Genomic DNA, 22,375 nt, shown 5'->3' with positions numbered 1-22,375 from the left:
GTTCCTGTTTTGCACCTCTGCCAGCTGGCTAACTGCTCTCCTTGTTGCCCCGACCTTGGCCTCTAATTGCCTCTTCCATGATGGATGGTGGGTACTGCTTCTTATGTCCCAAACCCATCTTGTACGGAAGCATCTCAAAGATTACTCTTCCTGTCCTGTGAATCAGCTCATGATGGTGTCAGTGATGGTTCCATGGGGGCAGTGCTTCTCACAGCCAGAGGCTCCAGGTGTCTAGTTGGGCCCTGATGGTTTAATCTGATTAAAGGATTCTGATTCTGATGATCTGAACTCTCAGCTCAGCAGCTGTTGGTTTCTTTTGGGGCTCGGAACCCAGATTGCAGCGTTGTGTGATGTTAGTGTGTCTGTATGGATGTTGGACTTTATATACATTCACACACACACACATGAAAGAGGGCGCCTTTGTTTCCTCTCCCTTCCTGTCTCCCTTGTCCAGATTCAGACCCCTCTGTAACCCCTACAACAAAACACACACACACACACACACACACACACACACACACACACACACACATTCCTCCACGTTATGAAAAATAGGTCATCAAACATTCAAAGGAGGCCAGAGTCCGGCGTCTGGGCTCTGCTGCGATGAGAGACGGAGGGACAGGAACATCAAAGTGTGATGGGAGGTGAAAGTGAGCGAGCAAAGTAATGAGGTGCAATTGAGAAAAATGAAGGAGAGATAGAAGAGGGGGAACAAAGGAGGGGGTGCGACAGACGAAGGAAGCGAAAGATAAGTTTGTAGTAGCGGCGCTGAAAGCCGGGGTCTCAGGGAGCGCGCTCGTAAATCACACTTGTGTTTCAAAGGGGGGCATTACTGCCACCTGTCAACAATTAGTCCTCACAGTGATACCTCATTGTGTGTGTGTGTGTGTGTGTGTGTGTGTGTGTGTGTGTGTGTGTGTGTGTGTGTGTGTGTGTGTGTGTGTGTGTGTGTGTGTGTGTGTGTGTGTGTGTGTGTGTGTGTGTGTGTGTGTGTGTGTGTGTGAGGATGATGAACTGTCTGCACAACTGACCATTCTTCCCTGGTCGGCTGACAACAGTAGACGCTGGTAGCGTAGCCGCGTTGGAGAAGTGGCTCCAGAGAACGGGACGTTTTCATAACTTTCATATTTTACAGTTTATAATCTAGTCGACAGGAAATTGAAGTCAGGCTTCACACGGCTTCCATCAAGGTGTTAATGTGAACCATACGCAGACAAGCTGACTCTGATAAACCGGCGGCGTCCTGCTGTGTCGGCCGCCTCACACTTAAAGTGTTATAACCTGGCTGGTGTGGTGGTGTGTAACACGTCTCACCTTCAACATGTTCCCAATTGACCTCCCTACCTTTGTAATGTGTGTTGCATGTAGACTCACGTCATGCGTGTTTCTGGGAGCACCTGCAGCAGCGGTTCCACACATGCAGTGGTTTTTATTCCAGGAGAAACACGGAGGTGGTCGGGTCCAGCTAACACGTTACACGCTTCATATCAAAGCACATTGGTTACACTACAGGTGTGAACGATTGTTTGTTTGTGTGTGTGTGTGAGGCTCTGCCATGAGCTGGCGTCTCGTCCAGGGTGTACCCCGCCTTGCTCCGTGGCTAGCTAGGATAGACTCCAGTAACCCCTGACCCGGATATAAGAGGTCAAGAATGACTGAATAAATGAATGGATATCAACACGTCTGACTGTTTTATTTCCTGCCCTGACAATGGGGCGTCAGGTGTGTGACCCCCCTCCCCCTGTGTGTAGTTGTACTTCTATAAACTATGGTATTGTAGTCCTAAGGTGGAGACAGTCAAACTAAACTGTAGAAATGGACACACATTTCTTGTGCAACACGTGAAAACCAACCACCTTAACTGAAGGTTCACCACAGATGTCATTCCACCTTAAATACGCTCTGAGGTGTTTCTGGGTTCACCTCCCTCTGGGGGAGACGAGGTGATGCAGATTCGTTCTGGTCCTCACGTTTATCCTGCGTACGACCTGGAGCACAGCATCCTGACGTGACGTCTGATGGTGATGATGATGATGATGATGATGGTGATGGTGATGATGATGATGATGATGGTGATGATGGTGATGGTGATGATGATGATGATGATGATGATGGTGATGATGGTGATGGTGATGATGGGGGTGATGATGGTGATGATGATGATGATGGTGATGATGGTGGTGATGGTGGTGATGGTGATGATGATGATGATGGTGATGATGGTGGTGATGACCTTTAGATTTTTCAGTACCTGATTGGCACACGTGTGTCAGTGCTGATGTATTGAACAAAGCTCATATTATTCATTTGTGTAGCTAACGTTAAATGTGTTTATCTCTTTACGTGTTAAATGTGTTTTAAACCATGTGTTAGTTTCTCTTCTTCTCACACAATCGTCTAAGTTTAAACTACTAACTGCTGAAATAACTGATAAAAATTAAAAGTTTCAACAAATGAAGTAACCAGTATGTTGGAGTCACATCACAGTTTTCTCAGTACTTGTACTTTAAAAAGTGAGTTTACAGAATAAAGTCATAGACGAATGACAATGAGAAACAATCCTAACCAGATCTGAAGTTTAAGTGTGATGTATAGTAATGTATTAATTAATCCACCATAGTTTAAATTACAACATTTAAACAAAGATAAATTGAGAACAGCAAGAAAAATTTAAAAAGATCAAATATTTAAATGTGTTATTCTAAGACGTTTCCTTTTGCAGTGGAGTCGCTTCAGTGAGTTTCAGATGACGTCACAGACGACCCCCACCTCCAGAAGCAACAGTAGTCGTAGGGTCGCGTCCCAGAACAGGCAGCAGGTCAATCCACCACGGAGCGTTGTGAGGGACAAGGTCGTGTGTGTGTGTGTGTGTGTGTGTGTGTGTGTGTGTGTGTGTGTTCTGAAGATAAATGGGCTCCATACATCCTGCCACATGTAAATTTAGCGCTGCAGCTCCCTCCACCACCACCGCTGCCACCAGCGTGGATAAAAACTCCATAATTTGTGCGATTGTGTCGGGACGCCAACACGTTGAGTCACACGGGCGTTTGTGCGTCTCTTCCTCCTGTTTTTGCACACTGGGTGTGAATTTTGGGCAACAGAGGCGGTTTTTCTCGGGCTGGCAGGGGGCGGGGCCACCTAGCCACAACAGCTGCCCTGTGATTGTCGCCGGCGAGGACAGCGTTGATTTTTGGGAAGGAACTGTGGAAAAGTACACATCCTTCTCAGAGCTGCCACCGCCAGCACGCCAAAAATAGAGGCTGTGATTGGCCGACGTCTTTAGCAGTTCAAATCTGAAACATTTACCCCCCCGACACCACCCACACCTTAAATAAAGACTGGAAGCCTGTTCTTGTGGTCACAGGTGACGGTTGGTGATGCGATGCCATCGTGGGCCGTCTGCGGCCCCCGTGCACACAGGTCAGAGGTCACCAGGGTCAAAAACAACCCCATCATAAAGATGTGACCCGTCGCTGGTGCTTGTGTTTGATCAGCGCTCACAGGTCTGTGTGGAGGCCTGTGCTTTGCCCCCTGGTGCAGTAGATGAAGATCAGACCCCCCCACACCCCCATGACAGCGCTGACTTGCTTTGTATTTTTCAACATGCGCGGGGGCCTTGCCGTCGTACACCGCCCCACCATAAAACATCAACGCGGGCGATTAGTCAGAGCAACAGATTGGTTTCCTCAGCGAGCTGAAGCCCCGGTGGTCCGGTGGGGGGGTGGGGGGGTCATCTGGGCCCTGGCGCTGCTTCAGACAGAATGGGGGAGGCAGAAAACAAGGTGTGACGGGAAACTGTTAATTCACTTGTTGATAAAGGCCCACTTCCTCCCCGCTATTAGAGGCTGACGGCTCGCTTATTTGGGTTTGGACTTTTGTTTTACGCCCCCCCCCCTCCAAGCGCCCCCCCTACGTCAGTCATCGTCCTGTGGTGAAAAACACCGACGTTCAGCAGAGGTCGATGCCGAGGAAACATTACCTCACGACTGCTGGTGTGTGACACGCAGTGTGTGTGTGTGTGTGTGTGTGTGTGTGTGTGTGTGTGTGTGTGTGTGTGTGTGCAGGACCCCTTACTGTACGTTAAACAGTGACAGGGTAGCAGCATGAACCCGGGGGCCGCGGGCCGGGGGCCGGGTCCAGCTTTCTGCCCTCGCCACTGGCCGGCGTTCAGCTGCGTTTTAAAACGTGAACTCTGCTCTTTTGTTTCCAGCGTTCCCCCCCTTCGACTGCTAGCCTGGTTAGCTGATTTCTGTGTGAAAGTAACTGACCCGTCTTTAGACGCATTTATCCCAAAATAATTCACAGGAAGCCTTGAGAATTCTTCTGTTGTCGTCATAAACGTAACGTGACTAAAAGCGTCAAACGTTACCTCGTGTGATTGTTTCAGAACTCTTCTAACAGACGGGTCGCTCCTCTTCATCACATCCGACTGAGAATCATTAAAGATAACACTCGACTAGTCATGTCTGTGTGGATTAAAACTCAGATTAGATGTTTTACTAGAGAAAAAGTGTCAGTCGTGACCAGAAGACGGACGTGTTCGTTCCTCCTGCTGCTGACGGGTCTCATCAGAGTCAAGAGGACGTCAGAACCCCCTTAAGGACCCCCGGGGGTCCCACTCAGAAGACATAAATAAACATGCTGGGGATTATTCCAGCGTCTCCTCAGAATAATAAGGACTATAATCTCAGCTGCTTCACGAGTTTCTCACACGTCATCACTCAGTATTAGCGTTTGTGTGTTTGTAAAATAGAACTCTGGTATTTATTACAGAAGTCTTTTAGTGGAAGCATCAAACTTGACCCCCCCCCCGGTGGGTGCTTCAGACGGGACCGGTCCGATCGTAGACTCACTGTGAAGCCTGTGACCGTTGTGAGGGTGGAGGTGTGAGCCGGAGGCTTCAGTACCGCCGTCGTCCTCCTCGTGGCGCTGTGTGGTAAGGATTGCCAGGCGTCGGTCGAGGGAGGAGCAGAGCGGCGGGGGCTTGGAGCTGGGGGGGGCTGGAGGGCTTCGCCTCGATGCAGATCTAACAGTGAAAAAAAGGGGAAATTTGTCTGAAAAAAGAGGGAAATTTCTTCCGCTTTTTTAATGAATGGTGACTTCCTCCAGCTAAAACAACTTCCAGTCCTGCTGGAGTTTAAAGAGGCCGTCTGAACACTCCTCTGGTGAATGTAGGCCTCTTAGCTGGAATCTTTTCTCTGTCATTAAACTTTCTACAATGATGAATGAAGTAGATTTTCAATTTCACATCTTTCAGACCGGCATGAAAGGGAAGTTTTTGTTTTTTTATTCCCCTAAGCCGTGTTTGTTCTCCTGGTGTTTCAGCACCACATCACGTCCTCCTGTATTTATCTTCATAATTTACCCCACAAATCCAACGACAAATAGCTTTCTGAAAGGAGCAGATGTTCTTTTTAAAAGCATTTCTCTCTCGACCTGCCACACGGTCCCAGGGATCAGGCTTTCGTGCGCCGCTCACTACGTTTGATTTAACGGTTGTGTGCCGTCAGAGGTGGGCCAGCGGCCCCCGTCTGCAGGCCGGTCCCTGCGGTCGGCAGAGGAGCCGGGGCCCGGCTCGGCTCGAGTCAATAAACGGAGAGCTCAGCGCAAAACCACACTGCAATCGAACAAGCTGTTTAGCCTCCAAATTAGCCTTCCCCTGTACTTTTAGGGCTTTTAAAGCAACCAAAAATACACTGTGTGAGGAGCGTGTACCTTGGCAGGCATTCGGCTCCACCAGAGATCTCTGTCCGTTTTATACCGACCCTAATAACTCCATCTGCACAACCACTAAGCCCTCTTATCACCGGCCGCTCGCCGCTGCACTCATCATTATTTGATTTGCAAAAATTGGAAGGTAGAGATAAAGAAATAATGCAGGCTTGCTATTGCACACACACACACACACACACACACACACACACACACACACACACACACACACACACACGACACTCGTGGCCTTCAGCTCATTTCATACCATGTGAAAAGTGCAAACTTTGAAAAGCCAAATCCTTCCATTGTCACCAGATCATAAGGTTTTTAAACCCTGCTTTTCCTGCAGCTCGTCTGTCCTCTTGTTTTTCTCCACACCAGCTCACACACATTCACAGTGTTGGATTGCACAGCGTGCTGACAGGACATTAAAAATGTATAATTAAATAACATATTTGTGTAATAGATAGTTTAAATATGGATGTTCTGTGTGGTTGTTTAAGAATATAACAGGAATGTCCCCGTTACATTTTCTCCTACATTTCCCTGTAATTATAATAATAATCTGACTTCATGCTAAATATTCTTATTAAATCCATTAATTCAATAAGAACATTTTAAGATAAATTCCTTCTTTTTTTACTTCTGTTCTGAGTGGATTTTTTCACACTGTCAAACGCTGCCGGGGGGGGTTAGATCCAAAGCAGGCGGGGGTTGTTACCTGTTATCCAAACAGAGGCCCCGTCCCTCCTGAATGGAACTGTCAGTATTCACTCACGTCCAGAAGAATAAAATATCCTGTGTGTGTGTGTGTGTGCGTGTGTGTGTGTCTCAGAAAAAAATGTTTTTAATTCATACGACATAAATCCGTCTGTCGTAAAAGGAATTATTAAAATGCCAACCTTATTAAAGAAAAGAGCGTCCCGCATTAAGCAGAGGAAGCGGAGCATTAGTCACGTTATAATTATGATCCTGAAGGAAACTTTGAGTGTTCCTGTCTGTTTTTAATCATCTCATGCGGTTGCTGGGGAGGCCGGGGAGGACGGCTGTGACAGCGGTCCCATCATCCTCTGCTTCTCTCTGCTCGGACCGCCGCGTCCCTCTGTAATTAAAGAGTCATTAAAGACGAGGCATCTAAACGCAGACAGACGATGAGCAGGAGCTCTGCTCCCCTCGTTTTACATCAGCAACTCCAGTTCGTTTGTTATCGTCTGTAACGTCGTCTGAGACGCAAAAGTATTACCTCAAATACTTAGTAATTTATTTAGTTATTTAGTTATTTATTTTTTATTATTTATTTATTTGTTATCTAATTATTTATTTATTATGTATTCATTGAGTCACTTATTTATTTATTATTATTTATATAGTTCTTTTTACTTTTACTTGTTTGGTGAAATTTTAATCAGATGTTGCACCAGTGCAGAGAATAATCTAGTTAAGAAAATTTTAGCGTTTAAAAATACTTCTGAATATCAACCAAAACGACGTCCTGACACCATCCAGAGTTGTGTGACGGCGTTTGTCCCTGCAGACATTTACTCCTTATTTTAGCCTCCATGAGAACAAAACTACCAAACGAAGCCGAGCTGAACCTCCTGCTCGTATTTCATCACGCAGCTTTTATTCACTTCTCCTCGTTCATCACTTTTATTTCTATTTGTTTTTTATCTTTGAACTTTAAAAGGAATTCTCTGATGCTTCCTGCCCCCCCCCCCCCCTTCCCAAACGTCCAATCAGGGACCACAACCCGTCCCCCTTTACTGTGAGGTATGAGCTCCTTGACCCACATCAGATGATGGCTACACACACTTGTGACACATATGGCTGGTGTGTGTGTGTGTGTGTGTGTGTGTGTGTGTGTGTGTGTGTGTGTGTGTGTGTGTGTGTGTGTGTGTGTGTGTGTGTGTGTGTGGAGACGATTTCTCCTGTGGTGTCATCATTGACACAAACTGTGAACTGACGTCACATGACAACACACACCTGTAAAGACCCCCCCCCCAATTGTTCACTTTGAAACACCAATAAGCCCCGCCCCTCGTTGGCCTGTTAATAAAATATCTGTTGGCTGTTGGCTGAGGGGGGTGGGGGGGGCAGGAAGCAATTTTCACACAGGACGGCCTGACCTGGACTCTTCATTCCGATTGGACCTCCAGACTGTAAAGAGACGGGGGGGGGGGTTACCTGAGAGGGACAGAAGAGAGGAGCTGATGTCTTTTCCACACGGCCCCCGGCCCCCCCCAAACAGTAAATCTTGTGAAGTTTATTTTCTTTGCAGCATCTGTGTTTTATAAGAGCCCTTTTAATTTGTTTTTACTCCGTCCTGGGGGGGGGGTGCTCTTTTTTCCTCTTTTTTCCTGCGTTCTGCCCTCCCTGCCATCTATCTCTGCCCCCCCCCCCCCCCCCCCCCCGTGGACGTGAGTGTTTTAATGATGATACTTTGGGGAATTGGGATGGTAGAGCAGCCCCCCCCCCACGTGCATCGAGCGACCCCTCACCCACCGCTTTACTTCCTGTCCCCTGCATTAGCCCCGCCCTCCTTTAGCATGTCTGGGAAGGTGGGAAAGTTCAGAAACGGGTTAGCGGGGGCGTCAGGCTGTCCTTTACCCCCGTCAGGCTGGAGGGGGTGGAAATACACCCCCCAGGTACCAACCAACAGGCACCAACCAACGGCCTGCAACCAACAAGCTGCAACCAACGGGCCTCAACCAACAAGCTGCAACCACCGGGCACCAACCAACATGCTGCAACCAACTGGATGCAACCAACATGCTGCAACCAACGGGCCTCAGCCAACTTGCTGCAACCACTGGGCACCAACCAACAGGCACCAACCAACAGGCTGCAACCAACGGGCACCAAACAACAGGCACCAACCAACAGGCTGCAACCAACGGGCACCAACCAACAGGCACCAAACAACAGGCACCAACCAACAGGCTGCAACCAACGGGCACCAACCAACAGGCACCAAACAACAGGCACCAACCAACAGGCTGCAACCAACGGGCACCAACCAACAGGCACCAACCAACAGGCTGCAACCACCGGGCACCAACCAACAGGCACCAACCAACATGCTGCAACCAACTGGATGCAACCAACATGCTGCAACCAACAAGCTGCAACCAACGGGCCTCAGCCAACTTGCTGCAACCACCGGGCACCAACCAACAGGCACCAACCAACAGGCTGCAACCAACGGGCACCAAACAACAGGCACCAACCAACAGGCTGCAACCAACGGGCACCAACCAACAGGCACCAAACAACAGGCACCAACCAACAGGCTGCAACCAACGGGCACCAACCAACAGGCACCAAACAACAGGCACCAACCAACAGGCTGCAACCAACGGGCACCAACCAACAGGCACCAACCAACGGGCACCAACCAACAGGCACCAACCAACAGGCACCAACCAACAGGCTGCAACCAACAGGCACCAACCAACAGGCAACAACCAACAGGCTGCAACCAACAAGCTGTAACCAACGGGCTGCAACCAACAGGCTGCAACCAACAGGCTGCAACCAACAAGCTGCAACCAACAGGCCGCAACCAACGGGCCTCAGCCAACTTGCTGCAACCAATGGGCCTCAACCAACAGGCTGCAACCAACATGCTGCAACCAACAGGCTACAACCAACAAGCTGCAACCAACAGGCCGCAACCAACGGGCCTCAACCAACATGCTGCAACCACCGGGCCTCAACCAACATGCTGCAACCAACTGGATGCAACCAACATGCTGCAACCAACGGGCACCAAGCAACAGGCACCAAGCAAAAGGCTGCACCCAACAAGCATCAACCAACGGGCTGCAACCAACGGGCTGCAACCAACGGGCTGCAACCAACAGGCTGCAACCAACAAGCTGCAACCAACAGGCTGCAACCAACAGGCTGCAACCAACTGGATGCAACCAACAGACTGCAACCAACGGGCCTCAACCAACATGCTGCAACCAACTGGATGCAACCAACATGCTGCAACCAACAGGCACCAACCAACAGGCTGCAACCAACATGGTGCAACCAACGGGCTGCAACCAACAGACTGCAACCAACGTGCTGCAACCAACAGGCCTCAACCAACAGGGTGCAACCAACAGGCTGCAACCAACGGGCCTCAACCAACATGCTGCCACCGACATGCTGCAACCAACAGGCTGCAACCAACGGGCCTCAACCAACATGCTGCCACCGACATGCTGCAACCAACAGGCTGCAACCAACAGGCCTCAATCAACATGCTGCAACCAACATGCTGCAACCAACAGGCTGCAACCAACAAGCTGCAACCAATGGGCTGCAACCAACGGGCCTCAACCAACATGCTGCCACCAACATGCTGAATCACAGCCCGTGTCGCTGAGTGGCGTTGGCTCCTGGTGAGGACGGACTGACGGGTGTCTGGTCGGGGGCTTCATGCGGGGGGGAGGTTGAATCTTTCCTTTGATGGAAACAGGAAGTCAGCAAAAGAAGGACCCCTCAGAGTCTGGTCACATGGTCACAGCCATTCAAGTAATGTGTTTGTTCTAGTCCTCCTTCACTCCCTGTTTCTGTTTGATTTGACTGACAGATGATCTCTGGCAGAACGAGTCAAATAAGACTAGGCGTCTGTGTGGACACGCGGCGTCCGTGTGGACACACGGCGTCCGTGTGGACACGCGGTCTTCAGGTGGCACATCGGCTCCTCGCTCCCAGCCTCCTGCTTGTCCTGGATGCAAATGGAGGATTAGAAGAGTTGAGAGAAACATGAGATAGCGTGACACGGGGCGGTGGAGGAGAGAGGAGCAGAGATTTAATGTGAGAAGAGAATGCAAATGCTGTTGAGATAGGGAGGGACGGATGGACGGACAGATGGAGAAGAGCAGGATGGATGGATTAAGAGTGAAAGAGCGCCGCGGGTCAGGTGACACTCTGACTTTTTGGCGGGGTCAGAGTTTTTCTTACAATGTCGGCGACGGTGCAGGATTTGCATTGATGGATCTTCTTTCCCTGCGATGTCATGTATCAGTGCTTCATGGGCGCATCACGCCCCGGCCATTAATCAAATCACGGCCCCCGTCTGGATCTATCTGCCAGACAGACAGTCTGTCTCGTCTCGCCGCTCGTCTGTCTGCCTCGCTGTCCCGCGCCCCGGCCTCCTCTCTCCTCCATCCTCTACCTGGAAGCGTCATGGAGGAGCTTCCATTCCAGCCAAACTCCAACATCAGTAATGATGTCAGCAGAAGCAGAGAGAGGAGAGGAGACTCAATCAGCTCACCGCCCTTTATTTATCCTCTCTGCTTCTTAGCTTTTGTTTCTTTGGCAACTTGAACTTCAAGAGTCACAACTAGATGTAAAACGTCTTCATCACTTCTTACATCTGAATTAAAACACACACACACACACACACACACACACACACACACACTCCCCCTGTCAGATGTAGGTGGATGCCGACACGCCCTCCATGGGTTTGCATGCGTCTCCACCAGTCTATGAAAATAACATCATTGCGCGGGGGAGGGGGGGGGGGTAAATAAGCTTTGATTGGACAAAGCATTGACACCCCCTGCTGTCGTTCACACACGGTCCAGGACGTGACAGTACGTGTGTGTGTGTGTGTGTGTGTGTGTGTGTGTGTGTGTGTGTGTGTGTGTGTGTTTCATTAACGTGTGAAGGATCTGTCCCTCCTCTGTTTCATTCATTCATTGTTGTTTTTTTGTTTCTTGTCTTTATTTGTAGTTTAATCAAACAACAATTTCACTTTTGCTTTCATTTATGAATTGTGACACATTTAACTGTTGTTATTTATTGTTATTTATTTATCATTATTAATAATATATCATTAGTTGTATACAAATATTAATCATTTTATTTAGTCATCATTATTTATCTTTCATTATTTGTATCCCATTATTTATTATTTATTTATATAATGGTAATCCATCATCATTCCAATACCACTATTTACCTGTGATTATTTATCTATGATTATTTATCTATGATTATTTGTCTATGATTATTTGTCTATGATTATTTTTAAGCCATTATTTATATATCTTTATTTATCTTTCATTATTCTTTTATCATATTAATCTATCATTATTTATACATCATAATGTACCTAGGATTATTTATCTTTAATTATATGTTGTTATTTATCCATCTTTTTTATTTACCATTATTTATCATTATTTAATACCATTATTTATCTATCATTATATATCTATCATTATTTATATACTATTATATATCTATCATTATTTATATACCATTATTTATCTATCATTATATGTTATTATTTATATACTATTATTTATCTATCATTATATATCTATCAGTATTTATATACCATTATATATCATTATTTATATACCATTATTTATCTATCATTATTTATATACCATTATATATCTATCATTATTTATATACCATTATTTATCATTATATATCTATCAGTATTTATATACCATTATATATCATTATTTATATACCATTATTTATCTATCATTATATATCTATCATTATTTGTATACCATTATATATCTATCATTATTTGTATACCATTATATATCTATCATTATTTATATACCATTATATATCTTCATTGTTTATTTTTTCGTTCTCTCCTACACATTTTATTCTCTTGATAATGTATTTATTCGTATATCTGCTTCCTTCCAGCATGACGTTAATGTTTCCACGCTGTGAGACGTTAATAAACATGATTTATCAGGTTTACACAGAAACAGGTTTCAGTGAACCTGTTAGGAAACAAAATCCAGCTCTTGAGTCAGGATGAAGGTGTTTTTCCAGGATTATTTAAACTCAGATTAGTTAAACGGTAAACTAGTTTGTTTTCTACTTTCTCAGTTTAATGTTTGATGGACCCCCCCACCACCCCCGCCCCATCTCTGTTCTCATATCATCTTCAGCCGGTGCGTGATCTCTGACACGCTGCCCACTAACTTATCTTCACTGGGGGGCTCTGATGGCCTTGAGTGACAGCAGGGATCACGGCCCCCGTCTCGGCCCCCACCACACCTGTTCCACGGCGCAGGGCGGGGCTCGTCTTTGTGAATCACGCCGCGGCGGGTCAAATGTGACGTTTGGATGTTTGGATAAATTCATTGGTGCCCCTCCCCCAGTCATCACCCTCCACCCCCCCCCCCCTCAGCTCGAGCACCGCTGGGGCTTTTCAGGCTGCTTCTTGTACAGTCTCTTCCTGTCCCCACACAAAGGTGGCTGCTCAGGCATGGGGGGCACAGCCCTTCTCCAACCTGAAAGGCTTTCAGGAGCCGTCCGGGTCCAGACTCTGTTAGCCCGGCCTGGAGGGGGGGTTCTGGGTCCTGGCTGAAGGACAGGTTTTGTAGTGGTGTCCCCTCCCCGGCTGAAGGTCGTGCTGCATTGTGGGTCCAGAAGACGGGCTCTTGGGGGCCACAAAGCGGAAGTTTGGCAGGACTAATGAAACCTGGAGCTCCACGTTAATGATCTAAAGACTGGACCCAAACACTCAGCCGCCCCTTTCCGCCCGCTTTCTGCCCCTCTTGATTGCCCCTTGTGAATAATGCCCAGGCATTGTCCCCCCCTACCTTTATTGTAACCTTTGATGTGTGCTTGTTCTCGTTGTGTGCCGGCCCCCGCCCTCCTTCTCATTCCTTTCTGCGGCGCTCCTGTCACTCATCCATTAAGGCAACAAACGGGACAAGGGAAACATTCAGCTTCAGCTTCAGCTTCAGCTTCTCTCTTTATGTCGCCTCAAAGCACCTGAACCTGGACGTCTCCTCAGCGCCGCTGGATCAACAGGAAACACACCGTCTGTCGTCTCCATTGTGACGGGATTACCACCGTGTTTGTGGAGTAATCCACGTCGTTTGAAATGTTTCCAGCTCATTGTGTGTGTGTGTGTGTGTGTGTGTGTGTGCGTGTGTGTGTGTGCGTGTGTGTGTGTGTGTGCGTGTGTGTGTGTGTGTGTGTGTGTGTGTGTGTGTGTTGAACCAGGGTTTGTTGATTGGCTGTGATTAAGAGCGCTGGAGTCGTTGTCATGGAGCATCTTGAGCTGGTTATTTCCAAGTCTGTCTCCAGGAGGCCTTAATCTACAGTGTGTGTGTGAGTCTTAGTGTGTTTGTGTGAGTGTGTGTGACATGACAAGTGTGAATAAACAGAATAATGCACCATTTTTTCCCCTCGACACAAAGGTGTGTTGGTTTTTAAACAAACGTCTGACCTGCTGTTCAGGATCAGTTCAGAGATTTAACATCAGGAACTTAGAGAGGTCCAGACAGAACCAGAGCAGGGGGGTGGGACCAGAACCATTAAAGGTTAAAGATCTGGGGTAAAAATGGAAACAAACATCAGAGGTCAGATCGACCTTCACTGACCTTCACAGAGAGAAAGGTCAACAGAAAGAAGACTCACACACAGGATGATCAGACGCTCTGACCACACACACCTGATCAGTCCTGTGTTTGTCTCCAGCCAAGCTGAGCAGCCAGGACTCCTACAACAACTTCACCAACAGCAGCATGGGGAACCCCCGGCTGGCGCCGCTGCCCAGCCTCACCGCGGTGCTGCCCCTGGCCCAGATCAAACAGCCCATGACCCTGGGCACCATCACCAAACGCTCCGGGTAGGCAGCACACACACACACACACACACACACACACACACACACACACACACACACACACACACACACACACACACACACACAATAAACACACACACACACACCAGCCTTTACTCTCCACAGGAAGTCCAGTTGATGAAGCACACGTGTAACACGGCTTCAGAGGGAAACAGTTGTACCACTACTGTTTGTGATGCTTCACCATACTTCATGGAATCACACGTTCACACGAGTGTTTGTCAGTGATCAGACGTGTAGAAACACGTGAGGAGTGACTACAGTCACATTAAACACCTCCTTAAAGCATTTCTTCACGACCGGCCGGCTGGAGGTTCTGCAGCTTCCAGTCTTGACCTACTGACTCTGAAATGAATGAAATTCAGTTAGACTTCAAATCATTCGTCGGCTTTTCACCAGTGATTCACCAGGGATTCGTGCCTCTGTTGTACTCGGCAGGATGCTAGCTGTTTGTAGCGCACTGGGGATGGGAAACGTTCACCAATGGTACGTATCAATGAAAGCTAATGAACTGTTTGACGGGATCCTCTCCACGAGGATGTCTGAAGCGCTGCTGAGCGTCTGTCCACTGTCACCAACAGTGAAAACACATCGCACTAAATCTAAAAGCATGAGGAGCCAAAGCTGGTGCTCTGACGTCCGGCTGACGCTCGTGGTCGTCTTCGTCTCCGATCACCTCTGTGAACACGTTTAGGAGCACAACTAAAACCTCACCAGTAATTTAATCTCAATCTGAGGTCGTAGTAAAAAAAAGCAGAGCTCTGCTAGCTTTACAGGCTAACTGAGACGTGTCAGCCGCCCTGCATCATCACACACACATTATTAATATGTAGTCGTCACAGCATCAGCAGCTACAGGCCTTCACTACGTGCATTTACATACAGTACAGGTGGCTCCACAAATATGGGCAGATTTTAATATTTTCATTTCAATGTGATTTTCATGTCTTTTGAATAGGAAATGCTATAATGATTGAGAGCACCGGGGATTTATTTCCCTGTGTATTTTATAGTGAGTTCGTAGGATGGGGGTGAAGACGTGACGCTGGTGAATGTAAACACACTTCATTAAGAGGCAAAGTTCTCCTGGTTTGGAAAATCAATGGTAATTTATGAGTCTATCTTGATGCCCCCCAGTAGTTTTATTTAACATCATCCTTCTGGGCTCCTGATGGATTAAAATCCAAATCTTTACACAGTAAATGTGTCATTAAATCATTCAAACATTTCAGGCTATTCCTTATTGACTGATATTTTCTGGGTTCAGTTAAAAAAAAGCTTTTTCTTTATGCTGTTTAATTTTATTTTTGTTTCTGTTTTTATAATTATTTTTTTTAATTTTATCAGGCTTTCACTGATTTTTTTCTTCTATGTGCCTCTGATTGCGTTCACATTAACAGCCTTAAGTGACTCAATCAGGATTTTTTTTTTGGGTGGGGGGGGGGTCTGTAATTATGCACAAATCAGATTTTTTTCCCCAGAAAAAAACCCAGTCTTCTCAGACCCGTTTAACTTAAATGACCCTAAACTGGATCAACATCTGATTCGTGTTCCTGCAGTGTGAGATGACAGTTAGATTAGTGTCATTTAGGTTATCCATGTCAGCACACATCAGATGTTTGAGTTCATCTTCCGTTCATCTCTGGTGTTTGTTTCAGTTTTTCTACGTTATTACTCACAGTTTTTGCATGTGTTTATTTATTATTGGGTGTTTATTTATTTTACATTTTCAAAACATTTACTCAAAACATCTCTAGTCCTGTAGTTTAGTTATTACTGTTAACCCAAGACTCAAATAATTCTAGAGAGCACTTCAGTGCTAGAGCTAAATGTTTGGTAGCAACGATCACCAAAAAAAAAATAAAAAAAATTTATTTATATATATATATATATATATATATATATATATATATATATATATACACACTGTGTATACTATATAAATATAAAATAAAATATATAAATAAAATTTAAAAAAACGCATTTCAAAATTTGCATAACATTTTATTTAAATCGGGAACTAATCACAAATTTTGAATTTGCTTTGTCTTTTTATCTCTTGAAAGATTTGTTTGGTCATAAAACATGTTTAGATCGGAGGAGACATCGTATGAATGAAGTGATGGGAGTTTCTTTTGTTCAGGGCTGTTGGTTAGAATATCCAGGGATCGTTTGAGAGGACAGAGAAAACATTTCTAAGAGATAGACGGGGAAATGTGTGAGGAAAGTTTTTACTCACCTGTAGGTGAATCACCTGAAGATCTCAGCAAGAATAATACCACCAATAATAATAACAATAAGAATTATAATATAATAACAACAACAAACATAATAATAATAATAATAATAATAATGGTAATAAAATTAACGTTAATATCAGAGCCAGTCGTCCCTACATCTGTGTGTCCAGTCCAGAGGAGGCGTCAGGATTAATGCATCAGGACACGCAGAGATGCAGCCTGCTCCTGCACACACACACACACACACACACACACACACACACACACACACACACACACACACACACTGTGTGTGAAGCGGCAGGTTTGGCCTCTAGAGTGGGGGGTGATATCATATGCTTTCACGCTATACTTGCACAGGAGTGCTGAAGCACCATCTGTCTGTCTGTACAGCTAGCCCCTGCTCCCAGTGTGTGTGTGTGTGTGTGTGTGTGTGTGTGTGTGTGTGTGTGTGTGTGTGTGTGTGTGAGACAGAGGTGCGTCCAGCAGCTGTATTTACACCTGTATGAGCAGATCCCTGTTGGCAGGACAGCACAGGAACGCACCAGCTGTTTAACCTACATCCCAAGCAGGCTGCCTGTATGTGCACTGCGCCACGACACACACACACACACACACACACACACACACACACACACACACACACACACACACACATGTTTACAGGACCCATCCCACTGCAGGTCTGCCCGACTCTTCATGTAGGATGTGAGCCCCCCCGCCCCCCCCAGAAGTAGGAGTCGGGTGGTTTAGCATCCGCCTGATAACCCCCGTCTGGACTGGTCCAGGTCAGGCGCTGGAGGAGCTCAGCCAACATGCTGCTAGTCCTCAAAGGCTTCTGGGAGTTCTGCAGAGGAGAGCCAGACTGGTTTCCTGTTGACCGTTTCAAACAGGGTTTTTTTTTACTCCAGAATAATTAAATCCTGAAGAAGAAAGAGACACTCAGGAAATGAGAAGATCCTCCGTGGCGTGAACGGAAGATCTGAACCAAAGGAAAGAAGAGAATCTGATCAGAGGTTTAAGCTGTCAAACCGCCGTCAGGGAGACGAACCGCTGTGCTCTAATCCCGTCTACACGCCGTCAGACTTTAACACGGATGAATGGAAATCCAAATGGAGAGATTGTCACACACACAAAACAAAACATGACCAGACCAAATCCTGCTGATGACATTTTGAAGCGGAGAGAGGAGGAACACGACCCCGTGACCCGCTGCAGATGTGGCCCCAGATTACGGTAATACGTGTGTGAGAGCCGCCATTGTGTGACAGAACAGAGCAGAGAGGCTTTAGGGACGCCCAGCGCCACACGGCAGCCGCGCCCGCGCTGGAATCATCTCCCCCCCCCCCGTTAATGGCCCAGGCGGGGCTGCTATGGAGGCCAGCGGGTTAAGAGATGAACGTGTGAACGATGATTCTGTGGGAGTGGGGTCGTCACCCCCACAGGTCCGTCACCTGTTTGATTCCACCGACCCAGTTTTCCTACCAGCCCCTCGTCCTGCGTGGGCCCCCCCCTTGAGTCTCAGGGAGTGTCACTTCACTGAGGTGTTACACTGTTGGTGTGACATTACGAGGACGCTGCTAATAAAGTTGATTCAAACTGGATTCACCTTTATTATTACAGTTAGTGGTGGTGTGGTTTTACTTGGTTTTATTTATCCTCCACACCTCGAAGGAAAAGTCTTGTTTTAATGGAACGACCCACTGTGTGTTCCTTCAAAGTCACCAGGGGGACACAGATTGATGCAGACAGTGGATGTCAGCTGTGCCCAGATGGAACTGGTCGTCCGTCCAGAACAGATAACGAGGAACCTGTCAGAGACTAAACACAGGAAACAGGAAATGCAGAGGAAACAAGATGGTGACAGCAACAAGGGTCTGCAGCCGGGACTGAGCGGGGCGTTGAACTAGCACGTTAGCCGTCGTATGTCTGTCTGGAATAACGTCACATGTCGTGAAAATCCTCGTCCCGGTCCGTCTTTATGGCTTCAGTAACTTCCTGGTGCTCCAAATCGCTTCTAGCTGAATATTAAACCAATATTAACCCTAACCCCAACCCTCTCCATCACTGACTGGTGTCGTTGGTTTGGACTCAGAACATGGACAGACATTAGCTGGGATTGTAAGACCACCATGTTTGAGGGACAACTTCAACTCCCCCTTCTTCTCCCCCAAATTAAACCCTAATATACTCAATTATCTTATTAACAAAATAAAAACAGCATAAATGTGGATGGACGTGATACGTAATGAGTGTTACGTACGTGTTAGGAGTCACTTTCTACCCCTGATACATTACAGTTGTCGCCTGTGAAAACAGTTGGGAGCTCCTGGACCTCCTGCTGTCCAACTTTGATTTTCTTAACTGGCTTCACAGCGGTGATGAGTTGTCATGTCAGTGTCGGTGTGTTCGTCCGTTAGTCACCAAATGTCTCCACAACCGTTCAGACAGAACGATGGAACATAAAGCAGGAGAGGGGATGAAGATGAGATGATGAACTTGACCTTGAGAAAACTAGGTCAAGGTCAAATTTCAACTTTTGTACACTCAGGAACCGGATAAGGTAGAAAGACGAGGGAGAAGGCCAGTGTGAGTAAGACCATAGATCAAAACTATTGCTTTGATCCATGGCAGTAGGTCAGAGCACTAGCTTTGATATTTGACCTATGAAAGTAGGTCAGGGTAAAATTTTGAAACCAGGGGTGTCGCAGGATGTTGCAGTCTTTGACTGCCTTTTTCCTAGTTTGTCTCCGAATTAGCGGCTAACTCCTGCTAGCTACCTTTCCATTTTTGTGTCACATTAAATCTCATGTCCTGTCAAATGGCGCTCGATTCGACACTGACACCTTCTTCTGCTGTCGGATCAAAGGTCACAGAGCAACACCCCCCCTCCATTCCACCATTGTCAGGTTTATATAGAAAGGAGAGGTGGAACGAAAGCACAGCTTGAACAGGTTTTGTGTGAGGGGCCAGAGAACACTCCATGTTTCAGACCTACGTTTGTCTGCACGTGTTCAACATGAGACCAGCTGATATTAAAGGTGTTTCGTTATTAGTTGATAATTGTCTACATTTAATTATCTCCTGGCCTGAATGTAAGGTGCTTTAAAGGTGACGATGAGGCAGCTCAGAGGACTTCTCTGCGTCTACACGGACCTGAATCCTCCTGACATGCAGCTTCTCTCCAACTTTCTTTACAACCAACAATAAATTCTACCAACAATAAGTTGTAAGTCAGCAGGGAGGGGAAAATTCAAAGTGACGTCTTGTAAACCCCAATGCCTACTTAGCCTCTGCCCCCCCCATGGAGATCTCACCCAATTCGTCACTCACTCTCCCACTGGTGTCCGTCCATTTACCCAGCTGGACTCCAGCAGTGGGGGCTCAGCAGGTTCGATAGACTCAGCGGTAGGTAGACGTGGACGCCCCCCCCCCTCGGTGACTCTTTGATAAGTGGCAGTTTACCAGGGGCCTCCATTACACCCAACACTGTGTTCATTTGTCAACTGGCGTTCCAGGAGGAAGACATTCCGGGGCAAATTGTTGCTCCCCGTCTCCCAGAGTAGCGTTTCTCTACACATCCATGCACTAAAACTAATTGAAGGCCGCGCTGTCGTTGGGGGGGGTGGGGGGGTGGGAAGGATGCTGCGCTAGTGATAAATGAAGCGCTGCAGAGTGCTTTGGTTGGCTGGGGTTCTGTTTTCATGAGCAGCGGAGGTTGGTCGGCGGGGACAGAGTTCAGTCTCATCGGCCCTTTATTGCTGTAGGGAAAAGGCTTATTTACTGTAAACTGTTTATGGGGCTCTGTCACTATCTCTGGACATGCAGAGTAAACACAGGAACACACTCCCACTCCTAATGTCTCGTAAACATTAGAAACACGCACAAACTGACAGACAGGAACACATCCTGAGAGAGCAACACACACACACACACACACACACACTGTTGATCTGTGTCAACATAATCACAGTCAACACACATCGGCCCACACCCTGACTTCCAAACAGACGTGCACTTTGACAAGACAATGCACAGCCACAAATACACAGTCACACTAAAAAAAGCAAGCAAACACATGACTCCTTGTCTCAACATGGCCCGTTTGCTTCCTGTCCCCTTAGCGGTGTTGGTGTTCTCGGATATTTTTATACAAATTGGATGAACTCCTCAAACTTTTTTCTCAATCTCAACAATCAGAGCCGTTTCCCATCATTCCTCTGGAGGGTATGTAAACCAACTGGACTCAGCTCTGCGTGTTTCTGCACATGTACCGCTTGAAGATAGGAAGAAGGAAAACACCACACACGTCTGTGCACATGGTGCATCTTGCCAGATTGGTGGTATCACACTTGAAGGAGCAGGTCGAGCCGTTCATCTTAGCACACAGACGTTCTGCTTCCTGCCTCCTATGTGTTACGCACTTAAACAGACACGTCAAAATGGCACGTATGTAATGTGAAAAGTGTGTTCGCACAAGTGTGCTAGTTTAATAATGGTTTTTCCGTCTATGTCTGTATCCTCCCCCCTTCCACCCTCTTCACCCTCCCCCACCTCTTTCATGAAGACCTTACCTTTTTGGGGCGGGATGTTTTGCCATTAAAACTCCATGGTGAGTTTCTCCCCTCTTTGGCTCCCTCGGTAGCATGCAACTGTATCCTCCGCTCCAGCACGCCTCTCCTTTACTTCCCATTTGTCTCCTGGTATATTTTCAACACATTCCGCAGAGTTTGTGCAGTCATTCCTCGGGGGGCACAACTCCCAAAGAGGAGTGTTTCTTATTTTCTCATCTTTTTTGTCCTGTTTTTTTGGTTGTGTTTTTTTGCAAACCCTTCAGTTTAATGTGTGTGTGTTGAGCTTTTGTAGTTGCTTGACTCGTCATGCTGTGTTCAAGCCATGCCAGTAACGTAAATAGAGGATTTTTGATGCTCTTACACCGGGGTAATGCTGCAGCATTCCTTGTTGTGTTATCTTGTGGTTTCTTTGAGATGACCGCCAGAAAGCGCCTCTTTTGTCTTTTTCTTTCCCTCTGTCGAGACCCTCCATGAAGTTTTCCTGAAGACTAACGCCTTTGTGCAAAACACATGTTGTTCATATTATCTTTTAGGCTCCTTTGGTTGCTTTCTTCACGTCTGATGTGTGTTTGCATGCAGTAATTGTCCTCCTTTCATTCTGGTTTTGCTGTGAACAGTGTCTTGTGTGGGAATGGAGCAGAATAAATGATGTGCACCCCTCGCCTCCACAGTGATTTACAAACTGTTGAGGAAACCGAGACTAAATGATTTAATTTATAGCTGCAGTAGTTACTATTTTTGCAGCTGCAGTGGATAAAATGACTGTGCATCACCCTCAGCCCTTCAGACCCTTTTATCACCTTTGAGCTCATTGTTTTGCATTTCATGAATTTTCTAGATTGTGCTTTATATTTGCTTCCCTACAACGTAACTGTTGTAGTTCTCACTCACAGCGTGTCCAGTAAATGTAGAATACTATTACCAAAAGGAAAAAGGAAAAACTGGGCAGTTGATGAGCCCATGTGACCATAAAGGCATTATGGGTTGTTGTAAATGGGTCAAAATGTAATTATACTGCCGTAACTCTTTCACAGAGACACCTGATTGATTCCTCTCAGTAGATAAATTCATTTGTGCTCATTATCACCTAACATAAATATTGTGAATATTTAGAAATAAATCAGTCATCTAAAAAATACTACAATAAGGACCTTTTTTTTTTAGTTTTTGTAAATCCGGTTTCACACACTAAACAAACAAGGC

The 22,375-nt window shown here is 46.6% G+C and overlaps 1 protein-coding gene and 1 long non-coding RNA gene across 5 annotated transcripts in view; one reads left to right on the top strand and one right to left on the bottom strand.

Annotated features, from left to right (window-relative positions):
* The window catches only part of bcas3 (BCAS3 microtubule associated cell migration factor), a 275,380-nt gene that overhangs the window by 58,724 nt on the left and 194,281 nt on the right, over positions 1–22,375 (top strand). For 3 of the 4 annotated variants that reach the window (XM_068318310.1, XM_068318312.1, XM_068318313.1), the window contains exons 16-17: positions 14,191–14,341; positions 14,798–14,845. In XM_068318310.1, the coding sequence (XP_068174411.1) occupies positions 14,191–14,341; positions 14,798–14,845 (199 nt within the window). The remainder of the gene's footprint in view (positions 1–14,190; positions 14,342–14,797; positions 14,846–22,375) is intronic. The other variant, XM_068318311.1, reaches the window with a different exon arrangement.
* Positions 1,073–21,312, bottom strand: LOC137597259 (uncharacterized). The gene is made up of 3 exons (XR_011035649.1): positions 21,173–21,312; positions 4,857–5,029; positions 1,073–2,254 (listed from the first exon to the last, which is right to left on the bottom strand). It is a non-coding gene; the product is annotated as an uncharacterized lncRNA (long non-coding RNA).

The sequence above is a fragment of the Antennarius striatus genome, chromosome 6 (genome assembly GCF_040054535.1).
Source record: "Antennarius striatus isolate MH-2024 chromosome 6, ASM4005453v1, whole genome shotgun sequence".
NCBI classification, from domain to species: Eukaryota; Metazoa; Chordata; class Actinopteri; order Lophiiformes; family Antennariidae; genus Antennarius; species Antennarius striatus.
This window is presented reverse-complemented; position numbering and strand designations above follow the sequence as displayed.